This window comes from Epinephelus fuscoguttatus, linkage group LG7 (assembly GCF_011397635.1).
Source record: "Epinephelus fuscoguttatus linkage group LG7, E.fuscoguttatus.final_Chr_v1".
NCBI lineage: Eukaryota > Metazoa > Chordata > Actinopteri > Perciformes > Serranidae > Epinephelus > Epinephelus fuscoguttatus.
In genome coordinates this window covers 14,189,942-14,211,967 of record NC_064758.1, presented here as the reverse complement: position 1 = coordinate 14,211,967, position 22,026 = coordinate 14,189,942, and the positions used below count along the sequence as shown (strand labels likewise).

Below are 22,026 nucleotides of genomic sequence, written 5' to 3'. Positions count from 1 at the left end.
CACTAATGTTTAAACCATGCCATGCTTTCCCTCATTTGCCCCAGTTTTCCACTTTCTAATGCAATCTTAATACCTCACACTCTGTTAGCCCTACACTTGCTTGCATCCTCCCTCTGTCTCTCTTTTCCTCCTCATCTCAACAAATCTCTTTTGACTGCAGCAATGCAGTCCATTTAAAGCACTGAGGTGTGCTGGAGAGAAAAAATCTGTCACCTATAGTGCTGATGCATGTGAAGGTTGTCAGATCATAGGATCTTTGACTACTGGCCAAAACAGCATTTGAAGTCGTGTGCAAGCTTGTGCCTGCGATGACGTACGTCAGGAAATAAAGCTAAGAGGGGTGGAGCTTCTCTTCTAGCACTGTTAATAATTTATGTTAATTGTGTGTTCATTTCAAAACCAATTAAATTAAACGTGTGAAGCAGCTTGTATTGATGAGGGAACACCCAATAAATCAAAGAAGGCGACTGCTCCCACGTGTAATGTCCTGCATAATGAGCATGTTAGAGAGAGCTCTGACTTTATTCTTCCATTCTCCACCCCTGACTGACTACTACATTATTTATGAAGTAGGGATGTGCGCTGTGCTCTATCTCCTGGTGCACATTTCCTCTGCTGAAATGCAGCGAAGTACCAGCTGCTGCCTGCATGCTCGGTCCATTACGGTATTCCACAGCTATCTAGCAGTGGAGCAGAGAAGCTTGGCGGATGCAGAGATATAGAAGAAAGGGAGGAGAAGGGAAGCACAGATTGCTGCAAATTCAGACTTTAGCAGCAGCCTAATTTTCACCACAGCAAAGGTACTGTATCAACCCTTATTTTCTCTTTTTACTCTCTTTCTTTAAAGCATGTCTATAGTTGTCTTTTGTGAAATACTTAAGTTATAAGCACAGATTTCTTCAACAGTACTATTTCATGTGGAATGCTCAGTATACTGTGTCCAGCCACAGGACCTTTTGCCACCCGCCTCATCATGTTGAGGAAGGGCTCAGAGCTGCTGAAGGGAGACAGAGAGGTCCTCCTGGATCTGGACTATGAGGGTGAAGCACAAACCACAGACAGCTATGGGAGTCTGCAGAACGGGAGCTTCATCCCACCGAGATATGTAAGTGCTATTTATGTTTTCTTTTCCTATAGGAATCACGTTGAAAAATAACTGCACATTCACACATTCATCAAGTCGCATCTCACTGACTTCTCTGAGATGTTGCAGTGAGACATCCACAGACATGCAATAATGGTATCAGGCGCTGTTTGTCACTGGGGAAATCAAACTGTCTTGTGAGACGTAACTGCACTGAAAGATCGTTCTCAGTCATACTATAAAGAGCGAAATGATCTTTCTCTGTCTTGTCTTTCTGTAATTATTATTGCAAAGTGGAGGCTTTTATGATGCTGAGTAATGGCACAGGATCTAATGGGTTGAACTAATAAAGTAATGTACTATTCATATACAGAACACAGGATTTACATGCAGAGAAGTGAGCGAGCAGTTCCCACTTGTTTTGATTATAACTAAACTATATGGATGCTTTTAGCTTTCAGCCGCAGCTGCTGATGAAGATATGGCTGGAGATGATCCTATTTATATGCACTGTAATACAAAAAGTAACCAGCCAGCTTCACAGCCGGGCAATTACTTCAGAGATGGAAGAACCAAAATCGGTACGCTCACATTGCATTAGTTCTCACAAGCTCAGTGATGGATGGACAAGCCAGTCCTTCAATTGTCTTTTTTATGGTTGATCTGGGTTAAGACTTTGTACTGGTGTGGGAGATTCGCTCGCGGAGGAAACGACGAGGGAAGGGGAAGAGTGAGGTGACCGGTGAGGAGGGGGAAGCAGCGCCCACCGAGGAGAACAGCAGGTCTGAACGAAAGAGGGCACAGCTGGCACAGTGGCGGGAGAAGTTTGTTCAGAATCTGGAGAGTGCTGGATTGCTCATGGAAAAGGTGGTGTAGATCAGAATAAAGATTTTTCATCTTATTAATACGTTATAATCCTACTCATCGTTTTGTTGACTTATCAATTCAAAATGTCTCCATGTTGCTTCTCATCTCTTTAGGAGGAAACATCAAATGAAAAGAAAACCATACATTTTCTGAAAATCAGCGCTCCATGGGATGTGTTGGTGTATTACGCTGAGGAGCTCTGTCAGAGAGCTCCACTGCAGGTCAGTGCAGCAGTTGATAATCAAAGAAGTCTCATATGAAGTTATAATCCTGAGAGTTTTGATGGATGGTTCTGTCTGTCAGACAGACTGAAATATCTCAACAGCTATTAGATGGAATGCTTTGGCATTTGTACAGACATTCAAGATGGCCGTCCTCTGGGCTCTCCTAATGGTATTGGTGATCCTCTTGACCTTTCATCTAGTGCAGCCAGCTAGTCAAAGTTTTCAATTATCCTGTGAAATATTCCAATATGTACAAGATTAATTGCCATACTGGGACTTTAGTGATCCCTTGACTTCTCCTGTTGCGCCATCGTAAGGTTGACATTTTTGTATTTTGTACTACTGGATGATTTGCAACGTTATCTGGTACACATTGGTTTATGACCACATACCTGCAACACTAATTACATTCCCATTAGCTTTAGTCATACTTGTGTGTGTTTAGTGCTAATTAGTGTTTATCTGCATGCTTCCATTTACATGGTACCTGTTACACATCAGCGTGGTAACATTGCAGTGAACTGAACTGAATTGAGCTTAATTGTCATTCTGTGCATTTTAGCATGGTGGCGTGCTGATTTTAGCATTTAGCTCAAAGCTCTGCTGTGCTGAAGTACAACTAGCATGGGTTTAGACTCTTAGTGTTGGTATTCTATCAGTCCCCAGTTTTATTTGTTTCTGGCATAATCCAACTTTCCTGAGTAAGATTCAAATATACCCCCGCACAAGGAATTTACAGGAAAAAATGCATGTGTGTATGGTCATGATGTGAGTGACAAAAGCCAATAAGCTGAGTATTACTGCATCTGATGCTAGTCTGGGGCCGTTAGTGGCCGTTTTGGTAAGGAAACGGAACCAGGGCGAGTGAGACAGGATCCGGAATTCGATGGATGTGCCTTTCCGTAAAAATAAAAGCACCAAGCTAATAAAAATGCGGTGAAACTTTTAATTTAAAGAATATAATTTACAAGAAAAGCCCCAAGCTATTAAGTTAATCGATTTTCTTACACCCCTCATCACCCCAAATCGATGATGCGCTAGAATTTAAAGTTTTACTATGGTGAACACTTTTAGTTTGGTGAATTTGGTGAATACCGCATCCGCTCCCTAGACCGGAACCAGAATCCAGACAAAATTCAGAGTGAATAGACACCAGGCTCTTCGCTTGAAGAGCCTGGTGACGTGAGGCTAATCTGACACTATAATTTTTTAAATCTTTAAACCTGAAACAGAATCCTCTCAGCTCACGGTTTGTTTGGCTGTTTTGTAAGTATAGACTGTATAAGAGATGTGAACATAGCCATCATGATCAGAATTTGGCATTTTTGCTGTTGCCGTCTTGTATTTTTAGAGCCAGAAGTGAACATGTTTGGACGAGAGAGTGAAGCTGTGGAGGGGGGGATCGGAGAACTTGAGGATGCCACAGTGATAGCTACTTGTCAAACATAAGCTAGCCACACCTTAAAGTATATCCTGCTTTATTGTCTATTTTACTCTAAATGGGACCACAGTTTACTAAATGAACATCGTTCTGTACTGAAGAAAACTTGAAACTAGCAATAGAGACCATAAACTCATTAGGAAAGTGTTAACTGAGGTAATAAACAAAGGGAAATGTAGGTCCATCTTCACATAGAGTTCTTTTTGCAACCAGAGGAGTCACGTCCTGCTGGCCATTAGAAAGAATGCAGGTTTAAGGCAGTAATGCATTGGCTTCACTTTTTGGACCAGAAGGCTAGGTACAGTCTATGGTTGTAAACAGATACAAGTTGCTTTTTTTCTGTTCAATTACTGAGGGAAGAGTTGCTGAAGCTACATCTACTGCCCCCAGTGGATGATTTGGAACGTTTTTAACAAAACTATGGTATCTTTATCAGTAAAATGTACTTAACCACCAGTAACCACAAGTGTCACCACAGTGAAACTATAAGAATTGCAACCTTATATAAAAAGAGACAGTTGTTGATGTTCTTTACACTGACTGAATCTGTATTTGGTGTGCAGGCACAGCCAAATCTGGACTTAAACACATCTGCTCGGCTACTGAAAAGACTATGCATACCTAACGTATTGATGGAGTCCGTGCCAAACAGGCCGCTGGACTATTATACATGTGCCTTTCGCAAGTCCAAGATGAACAGGTGAGTTCTAATAAACATTGTTAAATAATAGGATCAATTAACACTGTATCACAGTATAAAGGTGTATTTTGGATGAATGAATGTCTCATCCACAGGTTCCTTGGCTGTCACAACCATGAAACCTACTTCACTAACACACAGAGACACCGTATTGTAAGTAACAGGAATTCCTCTGCAGTGCATTTGGTGACATTATCATCTCGTAAATTGAGAATTTGTGTATTTTTTCAGGTGTATGAGATTCTTGCTGGGACGGTGTACGGCAAGAGGAAAAGGGCTGAGGTTGGTGTGGACAGACTGGTAAATGAAGGGGTGTACACAGCAGCTTTCCCCCTGCACGAGGTCAGATATTATTTATCTGCTCTTTAATCAGATGTAAAACTTGCGCAGTTGTCCCTCTCTAATCAAAAGGTTTATTTTTTTCCAAAGGGTCCTTTTCAGCTTCCAAAGTATGAGATTCGTCCCGACGAGTTGAACCAGAGGCAGATTCTTTACCACTACTGGGCCCGCTGGTTCAAATGGTACAAGTACCAACCACTGGACCACATCAGGGAGTACTTTGGAGAGAAGATTGCACTCTACTTTGCCTGGCTGGGTAAATATAGATTTTTACTCAGACACATTAGTTTCTATGCCCTGAAATTAGTAGTTTGGAGAACAAACAGGCAGTTGTATTTTAAAAAGACCATGAGAAGAGGATTTAACATTACATGCCCTCTAAATCTGTTATCTATTTTTCTGACATGAGAAGTTAATTTCATTATGTCTGAACAAAGAGGAAAGTGTCGCTCATTTCACATTGTCAACAGAAAATCTGAGGAAAAGCTTTAGACACGAAAACTATCATCATCAGCAGTAGACGTACGTCTCCAGCCTGACCTCTTAATCAAGGACACTCCAGCATCAAACAGCAGTGTAATTGCACATCCCTGCATCAGCCAAGAGCTGCTGCCTAATGGAGCTTTATGTCTCTGCAGGTTTCTACACAGCCTGGCTGCTGCCGGCAGCTGTGGTTGGAACCCTGGTCTTTGTGTCTGGAGTCATGTCCATGGGTACCAACGCACCTGCGTGAGTCCACACGCTCCACAGAAAACATGTTTAATTGCATAACACAAAATAAATGAGATGGAGCAAGACAGAGTGTAGCATTAAGATGATTTGTTTAATGTATCAAGTAAATCTGGTCAGATCTTGGAGAGGAATGCACCAGTTTTACATTCATTATTGTATTAATACTGGTAGTACTAGTACTGCTTTAGTAGTGATGATTCTGCTTTATTGAGCGTTCTGATGCTTCATTAAAATGAGACCATGTAACGTTTCAAAAAGAAATCTTGCTCTTACAAATTAAAATTTGACTTCCTAAGCAATAAAACACACTCTAGCTCAGTTCAGTATAGTGTCAGTAATGTGTCATGTTATATCACGTCACAGATAAATGTTGCAGTGGTTGTATCACAAAAGTTAAAGCAATAACTAAACAGATTATACATCACCAGGTGTTTGTTTGAGGTCTTATTGCACTCACTGTCTCTCAGGTTGGCTTATGGCAACATCTTTAAAGCAAATGGCATTAAGATAATCTTTGGAAATGGAGGGAAATTCAATGTGCTATCAATGTCATCCTTTCATTTTTTATTTAACAACATACATCCACTTGCGCCTCGATAAAAACAAACGGTGAATTGAGGGTAATTTACATGGTGAACTACTTCTCGGCAAGTAACAGCTAGACACAGTGACTTTCTGGAGTTTTTTCAACAGTGAGGTTGCCAGGTTTGGTGCCAACACGCCTGTGCAGAGAACTATAGCTAAATGCGCAGTCATGAGATTGTCTTAAGCAGCTACAAGGAACTTTCATTTTGTGTTGATTTTAGTTGCTTCTGTGGGCAAAAGTGGTCATGTTTCCTGGCATAAAATCTGCATTTCCTATGAGCATGAGTCTCTTGACATAGAGGTCTTGATCTTGCTAGTACGTGCATTTGTTTTGAAAGTGAGTAAAAGAAAGATGCAGCCTACTGGCAGGATGCGCAGGGATGAGGTAGTGTATCTATAAGTGGCTATGTAAGATTAATAACTGTAATGTAATGATGGTGAAAAAGCTTAGTTTTTGTACCGTTCATAAACCTTGGTTACAACTAACAGATCTGATTGGTTGGTAATAGTAATTTTGTTGAGTCACAGATGTAATTTCATATATTGATGTCAAACCACATCCTGCAGTTTAGACTTATTACATACCTGTCTAAGAGGAAGAGGGCCAATTTATGATCGGTTTTGAATCCTTTTAAATCTCTGAGTGCTCTCCATTTGTTGAATGAGCGACTGGGGTTTTACTCGTGTTTTCTGCCATGCTCTATCAAATTCTCCTCCCGCCTCCTGTTTACTGGCATTCACTACAAAACTTTGTCTGGGAAAATGAAAACATAGGCTCTTTCAGGGAGCGTGCAGTAAGTTCTTTCATGTGATTTGCCAGTTAATCAGACCCAGTGACAGGGATTAAGCATAATTCTAAAATAGTTATGAAGTATTAAGACTAACTATACAACAGTTATATAAATAGTTAATAGCCAGTCTTATTGCTGACAGTCTCGTTTGCTTATGTAGGTCATATAGAGGCATCTGTATTAAATTAAGACTTTTTTTAATCAGTTAAAAACGCATTATAGCGGCTTTAAGGGATACTGGAATCACTCAGAAATTAAAATTCTACTAACACTCTCCCTCCCAAATTATGTAAAGCAAGCACAGTTTGAGGTACAAATATACCAAAGCATCAAAGCACAGTCTGTCCTGCATGAAAACAAACCCCATAATTATTCAATCCACATGGGGTATGCCTGTGCCCCAATTTATTATTTATTATTCATAATCACAGTGGACTCTGCTCTACCTACACAATATTGTGTAATCAATTTTCTTTCAGAGTAAGCGTACCTCCGAGTGTTTGTACCCCAATATTGCCTCACAGATTGTTTTGTGTTTACCGTTCTCTTTCTGTGGCATCCTGCCATCATTCTATTTATGTGGCTATAAAGTAACAAGAAAGGTTAGGGAGAATGGACGATGAGGAGTCAATATCTCAGGAAAGGAACCAACCTTATGTCTCAGATTCATGAGGTTCATTAGTTCACACTGTAGATTAAAGCCATTGATTAGTGGAGAATGGATGGACAGCAGCCTGCAGCAACAAACTGCAGCAATCTCGTGATAATGGACAATTAGTGCAGTGTAATCTCCCCATTATATATTATATAAGAAAGAAAGATGTCTCGTATTGAGTGCAGGCTTTATTTGTGCAGCATGTGTAGCCATGGTTTCAGTAACTCACTGCAGTAGCTCTCCCTGGCACAAGCTGGGAGACCGATTTCAACACCTTCCATCTGTTACACTTTCTCAATCAAAAGATCCTGGGTTTGTGCGCAAAGTGCATTACGGTTATTTCACCCAATCTCTTAACTCTCACACTGATAACTACGAGTATAGTTTCTGTCAAGTGTGCTCGGCCACCTCATACATCAAAATCTGAAAAAGCAGTCCTGGTTTGACAGCTTTGAAATGTGTTTTCTCAGTTGTAACTAATCTTTGTGTCTGTCAGCAGTGAAGAAATCTGTACCAGTGGAGCCAGTTATCTAATGTGTCCTCTCTGTAACACATGCAAGGCCTGGAACATGTCTGAAATCTGCACCATGGCCAAGGTAAGGAAACACATTTCACTAATCCAGCTTTTAACTGTATTGCAAATAGACTTCAGGGTTTGCAAGGGTCCTCGAAATCCTTGTGAATTTGAGGATAAAAATCAAGACCTTGAAAGAGTTAAAGACTTATATATATTTATAGATATGTCTTTCAGTTGCTTGAGTTTATATGTATTGAGTAAGAACACCCTGTCTGCATGTGTGTCTCCTGCTGTTGCATCATTGATGTTTAATTGCATTCTGTAAGCTTCTGTAAAGCCTACTAGTTCTAACTATAAAAATTCTCACACTTACAACAGTAAATAACATTGATCCATGTCTCAAACTATGCCATCTTAGGTACTTGAATTTGAGGGAATTGAGCCTGGAAGGTCCTCAAAAAGTCCTTGATTTTGATGTTTCAGAAAGTATGGGAACCCTGAGACTTAAAGTTGATGTACTTCCTGTATTGCAGTTGGGCTACTTATTTGACCACCCAGGCACAGTCCTCTTCAGTGTGTTCATGTCCTTCTGGGCTGTAACCTTCCTGGAGTACTGGAAGCGGAAGATGGCCACCCTGGCCCATCATTGGGACTGCATGGACTTCCATGAAGAAGAGGTCTTACAATCCATTTTTTCTTGTTCACTTTCTGTGTGAGTTTGACCAGTGGGCGGTTTGATCGCTTTTGAAGGCCCAGACACACAAAACCAACTTCAGAGAACAAGCGGTGACGAAGCCGTCCCACTGCTTTGCCTGACATTAGCCTGTCTCAGCAAAAAAGTTGCACATGAACATGATGCAAAGACTGCAGCCAGCGGTCAACCAGCACATGTCTTATGTACCTGCATGAGATGCAATAACTCTCTACACCAGCAGATGACGTTCGTCTGTAATCTTCATTCAAAAATAGAAACTGGAAGATCGTCTTGAAACTAGTTAGCCAGTTAGCACATTAACAATCCAATTTTGAAAGAACAAGAGCATATTTACTGTGCGCCAGTGAACGTCCACCAATGGCCCAACTTTGACCGTCAGCCGAGCTTGGTGTGACAGGGCCTGAACAGCTGTATAGTTAAGAGAATATCATATATCCAAGACGAAACAGACACAAGGGTGGGACTCAAAATCGAAATCTGTCTGCTACTTCAGCACCACGAACAGCGCCATGGATTTATCAATACACAGCACAGACAGGCCACTGACATTACAGAGCCATGGTTAGGGTAAGAGATTCTAACAAACCTCAGTCAGATGAAGGATCAATTAGTCAGGCAAACTAGACTAACACATTCAACCTCTCTGCCCTCGCATTCACTCTGCTACCAGAGGATGGAGAGAGGGGGTGGCTGGTTAACAAGGGGGAGGCATTTTGGTCATTTTGCAACAAGAGGGATGGCGTGATATGAGACATGCTGGTTCTGAAGTGGCTGTAGGAAGACTGAACATGTAAGAGTCTGTCCATTCCTGATTGAAAGCTCTGTTTTTAATGTCTCTCTCTCTTTGGAACATGTTATGTCAAATTACTTCTCTCCGACTGTTGTCTTTTTTCTTGTCTGAGCAGCATCACATGAGACGATTTAACGCATAGAATTGGTCTGTGAGTTTCCAGTTTGTAGGACACTGTCAAACGTAGTGCCGTCAAATGTTAATTTTTTAAGCTCCATCAGTTTTGATAGTTTTGAGAGGTCCAGGTCTAAACAGGACAGTGTCTGGGTGCAGACCGCCTACCACCTATAAGTGACCTCGGGGTGGATGGAAAAGGATGGGTGGAAACATTTTGGTCATTTTGTCCATTCCCCCTCAAATCACCTACTGAGTGTGACCATACTGGTCTCATGCGTGTCATGATTAAGGGGCCAGGTGAGGTGCATCACCTCCTTTTGTGTCTCCAGAATTGAGCTGTGTCACTTTCTAATAGAACTTAACTTACCATGATTTAACATCGCTTGCAAAGTTGTTTTGCACAGGACTTTTTATGGCATTAACATAATGTTGTTTAACAGCTAAAAGCCAAACCCAGCTGCTTGCTAAATATTATTTATTGCAGTGTGTTGTATTGAAAACTAAATTTAAAAAAAAAATGAATTGGCTAAATAAACAGGGATAAAACAGTTGATGTTAGCTAAAGAGCAGGTGATGTTAGCCTGTTGGACAAGGTAGCCTAATGACTCTAGTCATTAGCTCAGGCCAGGATATATATAATAAAATGAAATAAAACTGGAGCCTCATTAGTGTGGTCAGTGTCAGTGTTTAGTGTGCATAAACACATATTGCTGTAAAAACTAATACATTTCAAAAGAAGGTACAGTATTGCAGTTAAAACCACATCACTTTGTGCAACAAGCTAATCTTTGACAGCTCATTAGCTGACTAATGGTTCACATAAGTTTGAGTCTAGATAGGTTATTTCCCTTTGAACATTTTATTTTACAGGAGTAAACAACACAGTAAAATGTGTACTGCGACCTTTTTGTGCTGTCTTGTTAAGGAAGTCAGGCACGTCACTTCTGGGGGACCTACTCCTTACCCATCAGGTCCTGACCTGAAGTCTGAAGCTGAACTTTTTTCAGCAAACCAGCAAAGAGTTTGTCCGTTGATGCTAATGTCAATCACTTTGTTCCCTCAGGAGCGTCCTCGTCCAGAGTTTGCAGCCACGGCCCCTACGATGGAGCCAAACCCAGTGACAGGGGTGAAAGAGCCCTACTTTCCTGAGAAGACCAGGCTGTCCCGCATGTTCACTGGCTCCATGGTGATCATTATGATGGTGAGACACAGTTTAAAGGGTTTTAAAGGCAGATGGTGTTCTGTCTTTTCATGTTGGCATTGTTTCAGGTGAAGTATTTTGGATAACAGCACATTCTTTCCTTTGCGAGACATTGGTTTGCTGGTATCATTACTTATATACGAGTCTCAGATTCGCTGTCAAATATCAGCAACTTCTAATCTGATGAATACAGTGCAGTATGATTATTGTGATGAATTACTTCACCTGTTTTTAATGGAAATAATCACATCAAGTATGAACAGATGTATTCTCCTTTCCTTATTCTTGCAATCATTGTCATCATACTTAGTTTCAGTAAAGATTCTCAGTGTCTTTTGAGCTTTTACTTTTGTGATGCTGAGGAGAAAGAGAGGTGGGGTTCACACCTGTGTACTATTCCACTGAATCCTGCAGTGGTAACTGAACCTTCCTCGAATAATGAATCCAGGTCATTTGCCCACAGGGCAGGATATGATCTGATAATCTCAGCCGTGTACACCGTATGCTCAGTCTCAGGATTAACTTGTTCTTGGCCGGTGATCTGAGGATCAGTTTCCCCCACCCTTTTCCTGACAGTGATGATGGAGGTGGGAAATTGAAAATGCTACTATGGCACCAACACAGTCTGTGAAGGCAGACTGCATAAAGTAGTGTCTGTGACCACTTACAGGAAAGCAAAGCAAGAAGAGTGACTCAGAGTGAAGCCTATCCAGTCGAGTAGCTTTCCTTTTTACTGTCAGCCAGCTCTGTTGTAGATGATGATGGCTGTGCTTGATTTTGCTGCGATGTAGCCAGGATTGGAAATTAACTTTCTGGCAACCTGCCACTGTGGCTGGAAGATTCCACACTCTACCAGCCTCTCAGTAGATTACCATTTTTTTTGGTTTTTAGTTTTGGCTGGTGAGTGATGAAAATCACATAGCAGCCATCTGCCTATTTTACTAGAACTGGCTGTTGGCTGGTCCTGATTTCCAACCCTGGATGTGGCCAATTATTGCAAGGACTGCAATGATGAGTCAATTAATTGGCAACTACTTTGTGGACTGAATAATTGTCACTTTTTCTGCAAAAATTCAAACATTGCTGGTGTTATGTTTCTTAAATGTGAGAATCTGGGGCACCCGGTAGCTTACCTGGTAGAGCAGGTGCATCATGTACAAAGGCAGTGTCCTTGCTGCAACACCCATGGGTTGAATTCTGACCAGCGGCCCTCTGCTGCATGCTGTCCCAAAATGAAGGCGAAAAAAGACTTAAAAATAATCTTTAAAAAATGTTGACACTTTTCTGGGAAATTCCATTTTAAAATTGACATGTTATTGACAATTTCTTTTAATGATTTTTAGTCACGTTTTTTAGAATCATTTTAACTTATGTAAAGTGTCTTTGCATACCCTGAAAAGTGCATAAATTACTGAGATGTTGTTCATATGTTCAGAATTTGTGTATTTTGTTTTACCTCATAAAATTCGGCGAGGAAAAAACAAATAGATCCTTGCACCAAAGAGCTGCCATTAGAAGGATATGAATGCTATGTAGCATTTCAAGCCAGCAACTCACCTCCAGACTACATTTTTGTTTTATAGTTTTTTGTTTTTATTTTATATTGTTTTAATTTCTTTTTACTGTTTGTTATATTACTTCATAAAACCCAGCAGCTGTAATGTTTATCCCTGTGTCTTCCCTCTCAGCTGTGTGTGGTGATGATCTTCCTGGTGACAGTGGTCATGTGCCGCGGTATCATCAGTGTGATGATGTTCCATACTGGGAGCCCGGTCCTGCGTACAGAGGTATATCAGAGTTGGATATCTGCAGAGGATGTGTGGATTGAATTTGTTGTGTTTCTAATATTTTGCGTTATTCAAAAGCAGTGTAATAACAACAACATGCATAAGCTATAGCTGTACATCAGCTCCGTTGTACCCTCAGTGTGTGTGTGTTTTTGTGCATACTTTTACTTGTGTGTGTGTGATCTCCTCCTCAGGCAGGGACTATAGCCAACATCTCCAGCAGTATTGTGAATCTGGGCCTTATCCTGCTGATGGGCCAAGTCTACACTGCATTAGCTGAGCAGCTCACTAAATGGGGTAAGAATCAATACTGCTCTCAACACCTCAAATCTCAATGCTGTATATTGATATCAGCCACTCACTGGATCTCCACTAACTAAAAGATGAGACTCCTCAAAGAGCACTTCATGTCTTGAATTCATTCCCACCATCTGGAGTAAAAAAAAAAAAAAAAAAAAAGTCTTTCAGTGAGGGCAACAAACAGACATTGTAGCGACACTGTAGAAATTGTTGAGACATTTTGACATCTTTCAGTGTCCTGCAACATCTGGACCACTGGATGATATATACACAAATGATGACATAGTTATAAGAGCCATGATGGTTAGTCACTGACGGAACCTGTGATAATATTTCCAGATTTAGGCTCCTGAAACAGGAAACTGTCTTTAGCCTCAGTCTCATGAAGACACAAACAACATCAGCTCAATTATTTTCTACAAACTAGCATTGTTAAATATATTGATTTATCGATACATATCAATACTAAATATTCAAAACAGTTTCAATACTCATTTACTAGCTGCACTGTCTCCCTCGTATTTGTAAGGTTTACTACAGTCATTCTGCTAAAAAAGTCGTGGTTGAAATGTTATAGCCTTATTGTATTTATCTTTAGGTACAAATTTTAAATTGTACGCCCTCAATGTAAATTTTCCCTATGGACTCAAAATGGATTTGAATATCAATACTTTTTATTGTATCGAAGTTAGAAATGCCAGTATTGGAACAATGCTACTTCAGACTGTTAAATTTAGGTTTTATTGACTAGTTTTAAATATCCAGTGAGTCAACATGCATTACGTTACCTTCTATATCTAGTACTGTTACCTCAGTTAGATTTTAACTAAGACGTGGTCATGCTACCATGCTAACACTGTCTAACAAGCAAATTAGCACAAAAAAACAAGGCAAACCCTGATTGAAATGTCATTAGTTTTTCTGGATATTTGGTCATAAGTAAATTACAAACTGAAATTTAGACTTGATGGCGCTAGATGAAAAGTCAAAGAATCATTACAAAGAGTTATTACAATTGATCCTGTGAGGAACTGTGGGTGGCAATTTGCCTACAAACACTCAGCACTCAGGAAATAAACACACAAAAAGCATTGATGGGTTGAAGGAAAATAATATCATATTCAGAATATTCTAGAGAGAGATACCTGAGTTTCAGAACCAGAATCTCCCCGTCTCTCTCCAGGGTGAGAGAGTAACTGGTTAGCTTTAATTATTACAGCAGGACATTGTAGTCCTCTATAACTGGTTTCCAACTGCTTACATAAGGTATTGACCTTTACCAAAAATAGCATGCAACACACTGTCACCAAAAAGACAGGATAAGTGGTACGTCTCTATTAAGCAGATTCTTCACCATCATGCTTATACCACGTCACATGTTCCATCATGGCCTTCTGACTTGAGCAAATTCAGGACTCCTGAAAAAAGGGTCAAATGTCAAGCTCTTTCAAGTGGACCTCCAACATACATGAGACCTGATTCTGAGTGAGAAAATTGGCATATCTGTCTTAACTAGAGACACTTATTTTCATTTATTATTGTTTCCACTTTGTGTTCAGTTCAGTATTCACCAAAATTTGCTTTCATTTTTTAATTCAGCCAACAATTTGTTGTGTTTTAGCTGCAGGGGCGGAGCATACAGAGCTAACCTAGGGGGGGCAGGGGCATTTAGTCCTATGTAGGGGCATTATGCAACTATGCTGCACTAATTATCAAGCCATTTGAAAAAATAGAATGCTTAAAAATCTGTACATCATTTAGGAAAAGCAAGGAAGTTGCCAAGGAATACACATCTCATTTTGTATCTAATCAGTTTCATTAAGGTAGAGTAGGAATTCGCATTAACAGCATTACTAATAGAAAAGTACCTTTGGAACTTTTGCTCTATTGATTTGCTGGTACAGTCAGAAAGACTTTAGGGAAGAGAAACGAAGTTTAAAAGTATTTTAAAAACCTAAAAGGTTTGGGGCTTTTGAGAAAACATTTGGGACTGTAGCCTCATTTATCACAAGTAATATTGTTGTCGCCATATTCAACAGCCCTACTTTGCAGTTCGTATGATTATTGGTTCAGCTGACATTTCTCTTGATCAGACAGAGGAAAGGAAACATATTTTTTCAGGTTAATTAGTGGCTGCTTGATACGGTTTACACTTGTTTTGTCCATTTTACTCTGTGTGCTGCTTTGGAGAATAATTCCAGTTTATTTCTTGGCTGTTAAGATAACAATATTCATCATGCTATTGCTGAGAAATCTGAGCATGGCAACACTCTACAAAACTACACAGGTTTTAAGCAAACCCCTTCTCCGGCAAACAACATCAAACAGTAACACTGTTACTGCCACTTACTGTCATTATTACTATCACTTTGATGTCATTAACACTGTGTGTACATGTTTTCTCTGTTGCAGAGATGCACAGAACACAAACCCAGTATGACAATGCCTTCATCTTCAAGGTCTTCATCTTCCAGTTTGTCAATTTCTACTCCTCCCCCTTCTATGTGGCTTTCTTTAAAGGAAGGTGAGACACGAATTACAGTCATACACAGAAACTATTGGAAAGTGAAGAGAATTTTGTGCCAAATAAAGTTTTAACTGTCCTCTGTACTCTCTGTGTGGGTAGGTTTGTGGGTTACCCCACCAACTATGGGACCTTGTTTGGAATGAGAAATGAAGATGTGAGTCTTTAATTTACCAGTAAATGTCAAAGGGAGGACTAACTCCCTGCTATTGTATTTTTGTTCAAGTATGAAAAACATGTGCTGCTCTTCTGTGTCATACCTTTGTGTTTTCGTGTGTCTTCACACTTTGCAGTGTGGTCCCGGGGGTTGCCTAATTGAATTGGCTGAGCAACTCTTCATCATCATGGTGGGAAAGCAACTCATCAACAACATCCAGGAGTTCATTATCCCGTATGTTTACCTTAATCTCCAACATTATTAAGTTTCCCTGCCTCACTTTGCCTCTTGGAGCTTATAAGAGGTTTTCTTAACCAGACAGGAGTACAGTTTTGTTAATTTAAACATGAACATAAAATTTGATTGCAAAGAAAATGGCTCTCCTCAGCTTGAATTCATAAAATTAAATCAGAACTGTCAAAAATATTTAGAAACAGAATAAATAGGAGTTAACATAATACAAACATTTGATATTTGTGTTATAACAAGACTGCATAAAGTCCATCATCACTTTTTTTTAGTGTACATCACATTGTCATTGTTTTTTAAGGTGTTGCATCAGACGGCTCTGCGTCCTGATTGCAGCTCTGTTATTTTGGTGCAGTAAAGCTCATTGCTCTACCTCTGCAGCACTGGCACACTGAGTGTGTGTGGGTGTGTGTGGGTGTGTATGTCTCCAGACACAGCACACCAAACAACAGGGTAGAATCAGGTTTCAGAGGGCTTTAGTAAACAAAATCATATAGCAGAATGCCAGGTTGCTCCTTGAGCTTTTGACTGCTAGCGGCACTGAGATCCAGTGTTTCCCTCATTTAAGTGTTATCATCAGTTTGTAGGGACCTTCCAAAAAGAGACATTTGGGGGTTAGTGGTAAAGCTGCTCACCTGTGAAACAAAATATAACTCCTTAAATGTTCAAATTATCTGAAATTTACCACAGACTGTAAACTGCTTTCTTGCTTTCTTCTGTTAAACTTGTTTCTTGACCTACTTGTAGGGTGTTATGGTTAGTCATTCATAGCAAATGCCCTGTTGCACACCACTTGTTTTAAATGAAGTGGGCAGGGTGAAATTAAGGCTACACGGGGCCCTTTTTTATCGTAGATCTCTATGCCCAAACCCAAATAGTGACGTCTCATGCAGCTGCTGTTAGATTAATTAAGAGATTGTTTATCGCTTAGTGTGCAATTTTGCAGCCAAGTTTGTTCTGCTCGTCAGAATACTTTGTGGTTTCTATTATCTGTGCTGTATCTGCGTCCCAATTCAGTGCCTCAATCCTTTGAAGGACTCACCCCTCGAGGTTTGTCCTATTGATGACCCACTGGCAAGGCTCAAAGATGCCGTCAGCAATTCTAATCTAATATACTTTTTTGTCAGATTCAGCAAATACCTCCTCAGGGTTCACTAGTCTGTTCTAATTTAAAAAAAAAAAAAAATCTAGTGTTTACGGCGGCACGGTGGTGTGGTGGTTAGCAGTCTCGCCTCACAGCAAGAGGGTTGCCGGTTCGATCCCGGGCGTGGAAGCCCTTCTGTGCGGAGTTTGCATGTTCTCCCCGTGTCAGCGTGGGTTCTCTCCGGGCACTCCGGCTTCCTCCCACAGTCCAAAGACATGCAGATTGGGGACTAGGTTAATTGATAACTTTGTCCGTAGGTGTGAATGTGAGCGTGAATGGTTGTTTGTCTCTATGTGTCAGTCCTGTGATAGTCTGGCGACCTGTCCAGGGTGTACCCTGCCTCTCGCCCGATGTCAGCTGGGATAGGCTCCAGCCCCCCTTCAAGAGGATGAAGCAGTTAGAATGAATCTAGTGTTTATACACAACCGTGGCTCTGCTCGTGGCTCTTTGGATCAGCACACTTGTCCCAGTCGTACTTGTTTGCTCCATATCTCAGGATGGCTGCCACTGAGGAAGAGAAAGTGAAACCAGTCAAGCACCCCATTAGTGTCATCCCTAAATTCTATGAGATTGTGTGCTGTCAGTGATTGGGTGAAAGTGGCCATATGGTACAGATTTTTTGACACAAACAGTGTTTTGAGGCAGATGTGTGTTACAGCAGAGCGGGAATGAATTACTAAGATGCTAGTTGCAAAACCACAATAGAACCATCTGCAACTGCTTTTGCAGGTTTGAGGTTACTCTGACAACAGCTCCAAATGAATCCAGCTTTTAAGGAATTAAAAACCCAAACTCATGGTAAGTCATCAACACAGAAATGAAGCTGGCAGTTAACCATGTAATATGAAAAGTGTGAGATATACGTTATATTCAGGGTGTGAAAAAGGACTGCAGTATATTATAATAATGACAGAACTATGTCAACAAAAATGAAAGTCAATGTTAAAGCACGAGCATGACCTCTGACCTCCCCGTGGTGAATCTAAGTTCTTTATTCCCAGTACTATCTTAATTATCGTCATTTTTTATTCCATATTCACAAGCTCTGTGTCTCTACTCTGACAGTAAAGTGAAGGCCTGGCGCCAGAAAAGAACTTTGGCCAAGGTGCTGGGGGATAAGGCATCCCATGAGCCTCAGCGCTGGGAGGAAGACTACCAGCTGGTGGAGTGCGAAGGCCTGTTCGAAGAGTACCTGGAGATGGGCAAGTGTCCGCAACTGTACCTTAAGTACACTGTGATTCAAATGTTATATACAGTATGATGAACATTATGTAAAAAAAGTATAATGTCTGACATTTAAATTGCTGTCTCACTGTGCAAATAAAAAATGACCCACTGTGCTGCAGTGCTCCAGTTTGGGTTCATCACCATCTTCGTGGCAGCATTCCCCCTCGCTCCGCTCTTCGCCCTCCTCAACAACTGGGTGGAAATCCGTCTGGATGCCCACAAGTTTGTGTGCGAGTACCGCCGGCCGGTGGCTGAGCGCGCCCAGAACATCGGAGTCTGGTTCAACATACTGGAAGCCCTGTCGCACCTATCTGTCATCGCCAATGTGAGTCCATATTGAAAATGACACCCACACCGGACTGGATGCCATGCAAATCTCTTTCCTAACACATTATCTTTTGCCGTTCTTCTCTTTGCCATCTGCAGGCTTTCCTAATAGCCTTCACATCAGATTTTTTACCTCGTCTGCTCTACCAGTACAAGTTCGGTAATGATCTCAATGGATACGTCAATTTCACCCTGGCTTACGCCCCACTTAACTACAGCGATTACCCCATGTGCAGGTATACTGTCTGTAGATTTTCTTAATGAATGTAATCTAACTCTTTGTATTGAATTCCATGTTTTTCCTTTTAAATACGTTTAAGTGTTTCTGCAAAATCCTTAAAAAGTTTCAGTTTTAATATTGCTGAATTCAGATCACAGACTTGACCAACAGAGGGTGGCATTACTGATGTTTAACACATTGCTCAGTTTGGTCTCGTGCTGCTGCTGCTGCTGCTGCATATCATGCACACCAGCCATTGCAGTATGTTCTGCAGTAACTCTGTATTTCATTTTATTTTAGATATAAAGCGTACAGAGACAACAATGGAAACTACACACTGTTCTACTGGGAGCTTCTCGCCGTCAGACTTGGCTTTATCATTGCTTTCGAGGTATGAAGGGAGCTGCTTTGTCTTTCTGTTTGCTCATTTCTTTTCTTCTGCCTGCCAGATTTTATTCATTTTTTATCTTTCAGCTGCATCTCTATCCCCAGTTGTGCCTCTGTTCCCAGGTGCTTGAAGGACTGACAATTTAACTCTGTCTTAGTGTGTGTTTTAGTGTTTCCATCTTATGCAATGCTCGCTCTTATCAGTAATTCATGTAATTTTATAGCTAGTATGTCATTTTACCAAGTCTCCTTTCTTTGACACTTAGTCACTTTTTCTGTCTTTGCTGTTTTTTCACCATCCCATTACTTTGCTCAGCATCTACCTCAGGCCCCACCTCTCTTATAAAGTTTGTATTTATTCATTTGCATCCATTTCATCCCTGTTTCCCTCTATATATTTAGCACTGTTCCAGACTTCTGAGAGGCAGTGTGCATCTTCTGTTTGTTCAGCAATTCCTTCTCCTGCTCTTCATTATAGTTGTTTACATTTATATTTCTGGCATTCGCAAAGTAAACCTCAGCTCATAAATCACTAAAACTTCCACACAACTAGAGTCAAAGTATATGTTGAGTTTTCATTACTGTCAACAAATACCATAAAAAGACAAAACAAACGGTGCTTTTTCAATCTCCCCGTTCAGTCTGTAGCACTCAGCTCATTCCTTCCTACCAAGCACGTAGAGCTTGGTCACATATATAGTTGAAATCATTTTAAAGGCTCGATAATTTACTAAAACAGCTGGGCACTGTCGTTTTTATGCAACAGTACTTAAACAGGAGGTAATAGTGGATTTGTTAGGGAGTATTTCAGCCACGTATTAATACACATTTGGTGGTCTAGTGAGTGTTTTTGGCTGCAGGATGATGGATGTGGAGCTCAAAATAAGTCGCAGCGGTGGTTCTTAAAGTAATGAAGAAAAATGGTCACCCAATATAACGTTGTAGCTTATTGATGTGTTCGTAATAGTTTTTGGACAACAGTGGAGCTTTATGGCAGGGATTCTGCAGTGGAGTAGAGAGAGGAAATTATTTAATAAACCAGTATTGAACCAGGCGTGTTTGATAAAGAAATCTTTACTTGAGGATCATAAATCAGAGTTTTTAGCCACATCTTGTGACTTTTCATCAGTGGATGGACCTTGCTCGGTTGTCATGGAGACATTTCAGGGGAAAATTTCTAAATGGTCTAACTGAGGATTCCTTTGTCAAACTAGTATTTTCAAGGTCAAGGTCACCCCAGAGCTCGAACACAAGATGTTGCCGTCCACATCTTTACAGATGGTTTCTAACTGCTTGAGTACTCTGAGTTCAAACTTCAGATCCTGGGACAGGAGAGGCTGTGTTCTTCAATCTGATGAGAAACTAAAAGGCCTTGCTGTACACATGTCTTCCCTCCTCCAGCATGTGGTGTTCTTTGTCCTGCGAGCCATTGACTGGATCGTGCCCGACGTCCCTGAATCCCTGGAGCTGAAGATTAAGAGGGAGCGCTACCTGGCCAAGCAGGCTCTGGCTGAAAACCAGGAGGCTCTGTTGGTGAGTCGAGGCCGAGGGGCCGCCCCTGCCAGTCCAGGCAACTCCAGCCCAGGTCAGTAGAACATGGGACACACACACACGATGCAGTGCAAGACACATTCATCAAACACTCACACTGTAGTTACCGAATTGAATATTTAGGGCAAGAGCAGGACTCTTAGGGTTCTAGATCAGGGGTCCTTCGATGTTTTAATACCAGACAAATATGAGGCTGTTTTTGATTAAAATTACTCCAAGACAATGATAGCATTTAAAGGAACACTTCACCCCCAAATGAGCATTTGAACTCATCCTGTGTTATGTTGAATTTGTAAAGAAAACTTTGTTTCCATCCAGGTGATCAATGCAACACTGGACAAGCAGAGTCCACAGGTTACCTACGGTGTTAAACCTGTCACTGTTGATTCTCATAAATAAATTCCAGATTTTAAAGGCTTTTAAAAGCTCACCCACCCATGCACACACACCTCCACAGAGCGTTTGCAAAGCACCTGCGGCTCGACTAGCTGTTATAAACTCGCTACAGTGCACGCAACATCATCATTAAAAGTAATCTGAGTGGGATCTGAGCCAAATATGTCAGTGTCAGATGAATTTCATTACCTCAATAGACCTTATGGGTTGTTGGCATGGTTCATCATTTCCTCTATTAACACTGTTGTCCATGTTTAATGGAAAAGTTTGACAGAAATTAGATCAATTAATGAAAAAGCTTGCCTTCAAGCAGGAAGTAAACAGGAAGCAGCAGAGCAGTACAAATAGATCTGCATATCAAACACAGCCTGTACATTCACATTGTTTGTGGAGACAGTGGAGACAGTCCCATAGAGTGTATTTTCAGCCTCGTCTGTGTGTGTGTGTCCCTGTGCTCTGACCCATGCTGTTGTGATGTGTTTCATGTAGTGCATGTTGCTGGATGAGGACAGGTGAGTACACAACACGTAAGTAAATGGCATTCTGGAGAAGGATGACATTATTTCAGTCATCATAGCAGAATTGATCAAATTAAAATGGACATAACACATTCAGTGCTTTGGTATTTTTCAACCTGGACCATATTTTCCCATGTTTTTATGTCTAATTAATGAATGAGAACAAAATAGTAAAATAGTAAAATCATTTTTGTTTTAACCTGAAACAGCCCCAGAATTACTATCGCCAAACTCACCAGACACCAGACAAAAACAGTAGTTTTATGGGAATCCATATCCCAGTATTTAAAGGAGCATTATTTCAATACTGCAAAATAAATGTAATAGGTTAACTTATTAAATTAAAAATGCTGTTACCTGTGTTCCGCTTTATATTTTATTACACACAACTCTTACAGTGTTTTGTTACAGTTTTGCTTGGAAATCAGTTATTTTGAAAGCATAATTTTGTAAAAAAAAAAAAAAGAAGCAGCCCAGCCCT

General features: G+C 40.7%; 1 protein-coding gene across 2 annotated transcripts; it reads left to right on the top strand.

Annotated features, from left to right (window-relative positions):
* Positions 1-613: 613 nt before the first annotated feature.
* Positions 614-22,013, top strand: ano11 (anoctamin 11). Of its 2 annotated transcripts, XM_049581054.1 has the most exons (24): positions 614-800; positions 945-1,105; positions 1,539-1,665; positions 1,758-1,951; positions 2,065-2,172; positions 4,180-4,316; positions 4,412-4,469; positions 4,548-4,658; positions 4,746-4,911; positions 5,294-5,384; positions 7,918-8,014; positions 8,469-8,612; positions 10,621-10,758; positions 12,447-12,545; positions 12,740-12,842; positions 15,258-15,369; positions 15,472-15,526; positions 15,663-15,760; positions 17,985-18,121; positions 18,266-18,471; positions 18,573-18,709; positions 18,994-19,084; positions 20,482-20,665; positions 21,517-21,552. In XM_049581054.1, exons 2-24 carry the CDS (start codon positions 974-976, stop codon positions 21,531-21,533), a joined length of 2,742 nt encoding a protein of 913 aa, XP_049437011.1. In that variant the 5' UTR covers positions 614-800; positions 945-973; the 3' UTR covers positions 21,534-21,552. The 2 variants fall into 2 exon arrangements, with proteins under 2 accessions (XP_049437011.1, XP_049437012.1); XM_049581055.1 differs by having other exon boundaries at positions 20,482-22,013.
* The last annotated feature ends 13 nt before the right edge of the window (positions 22,014-22,026 follow it).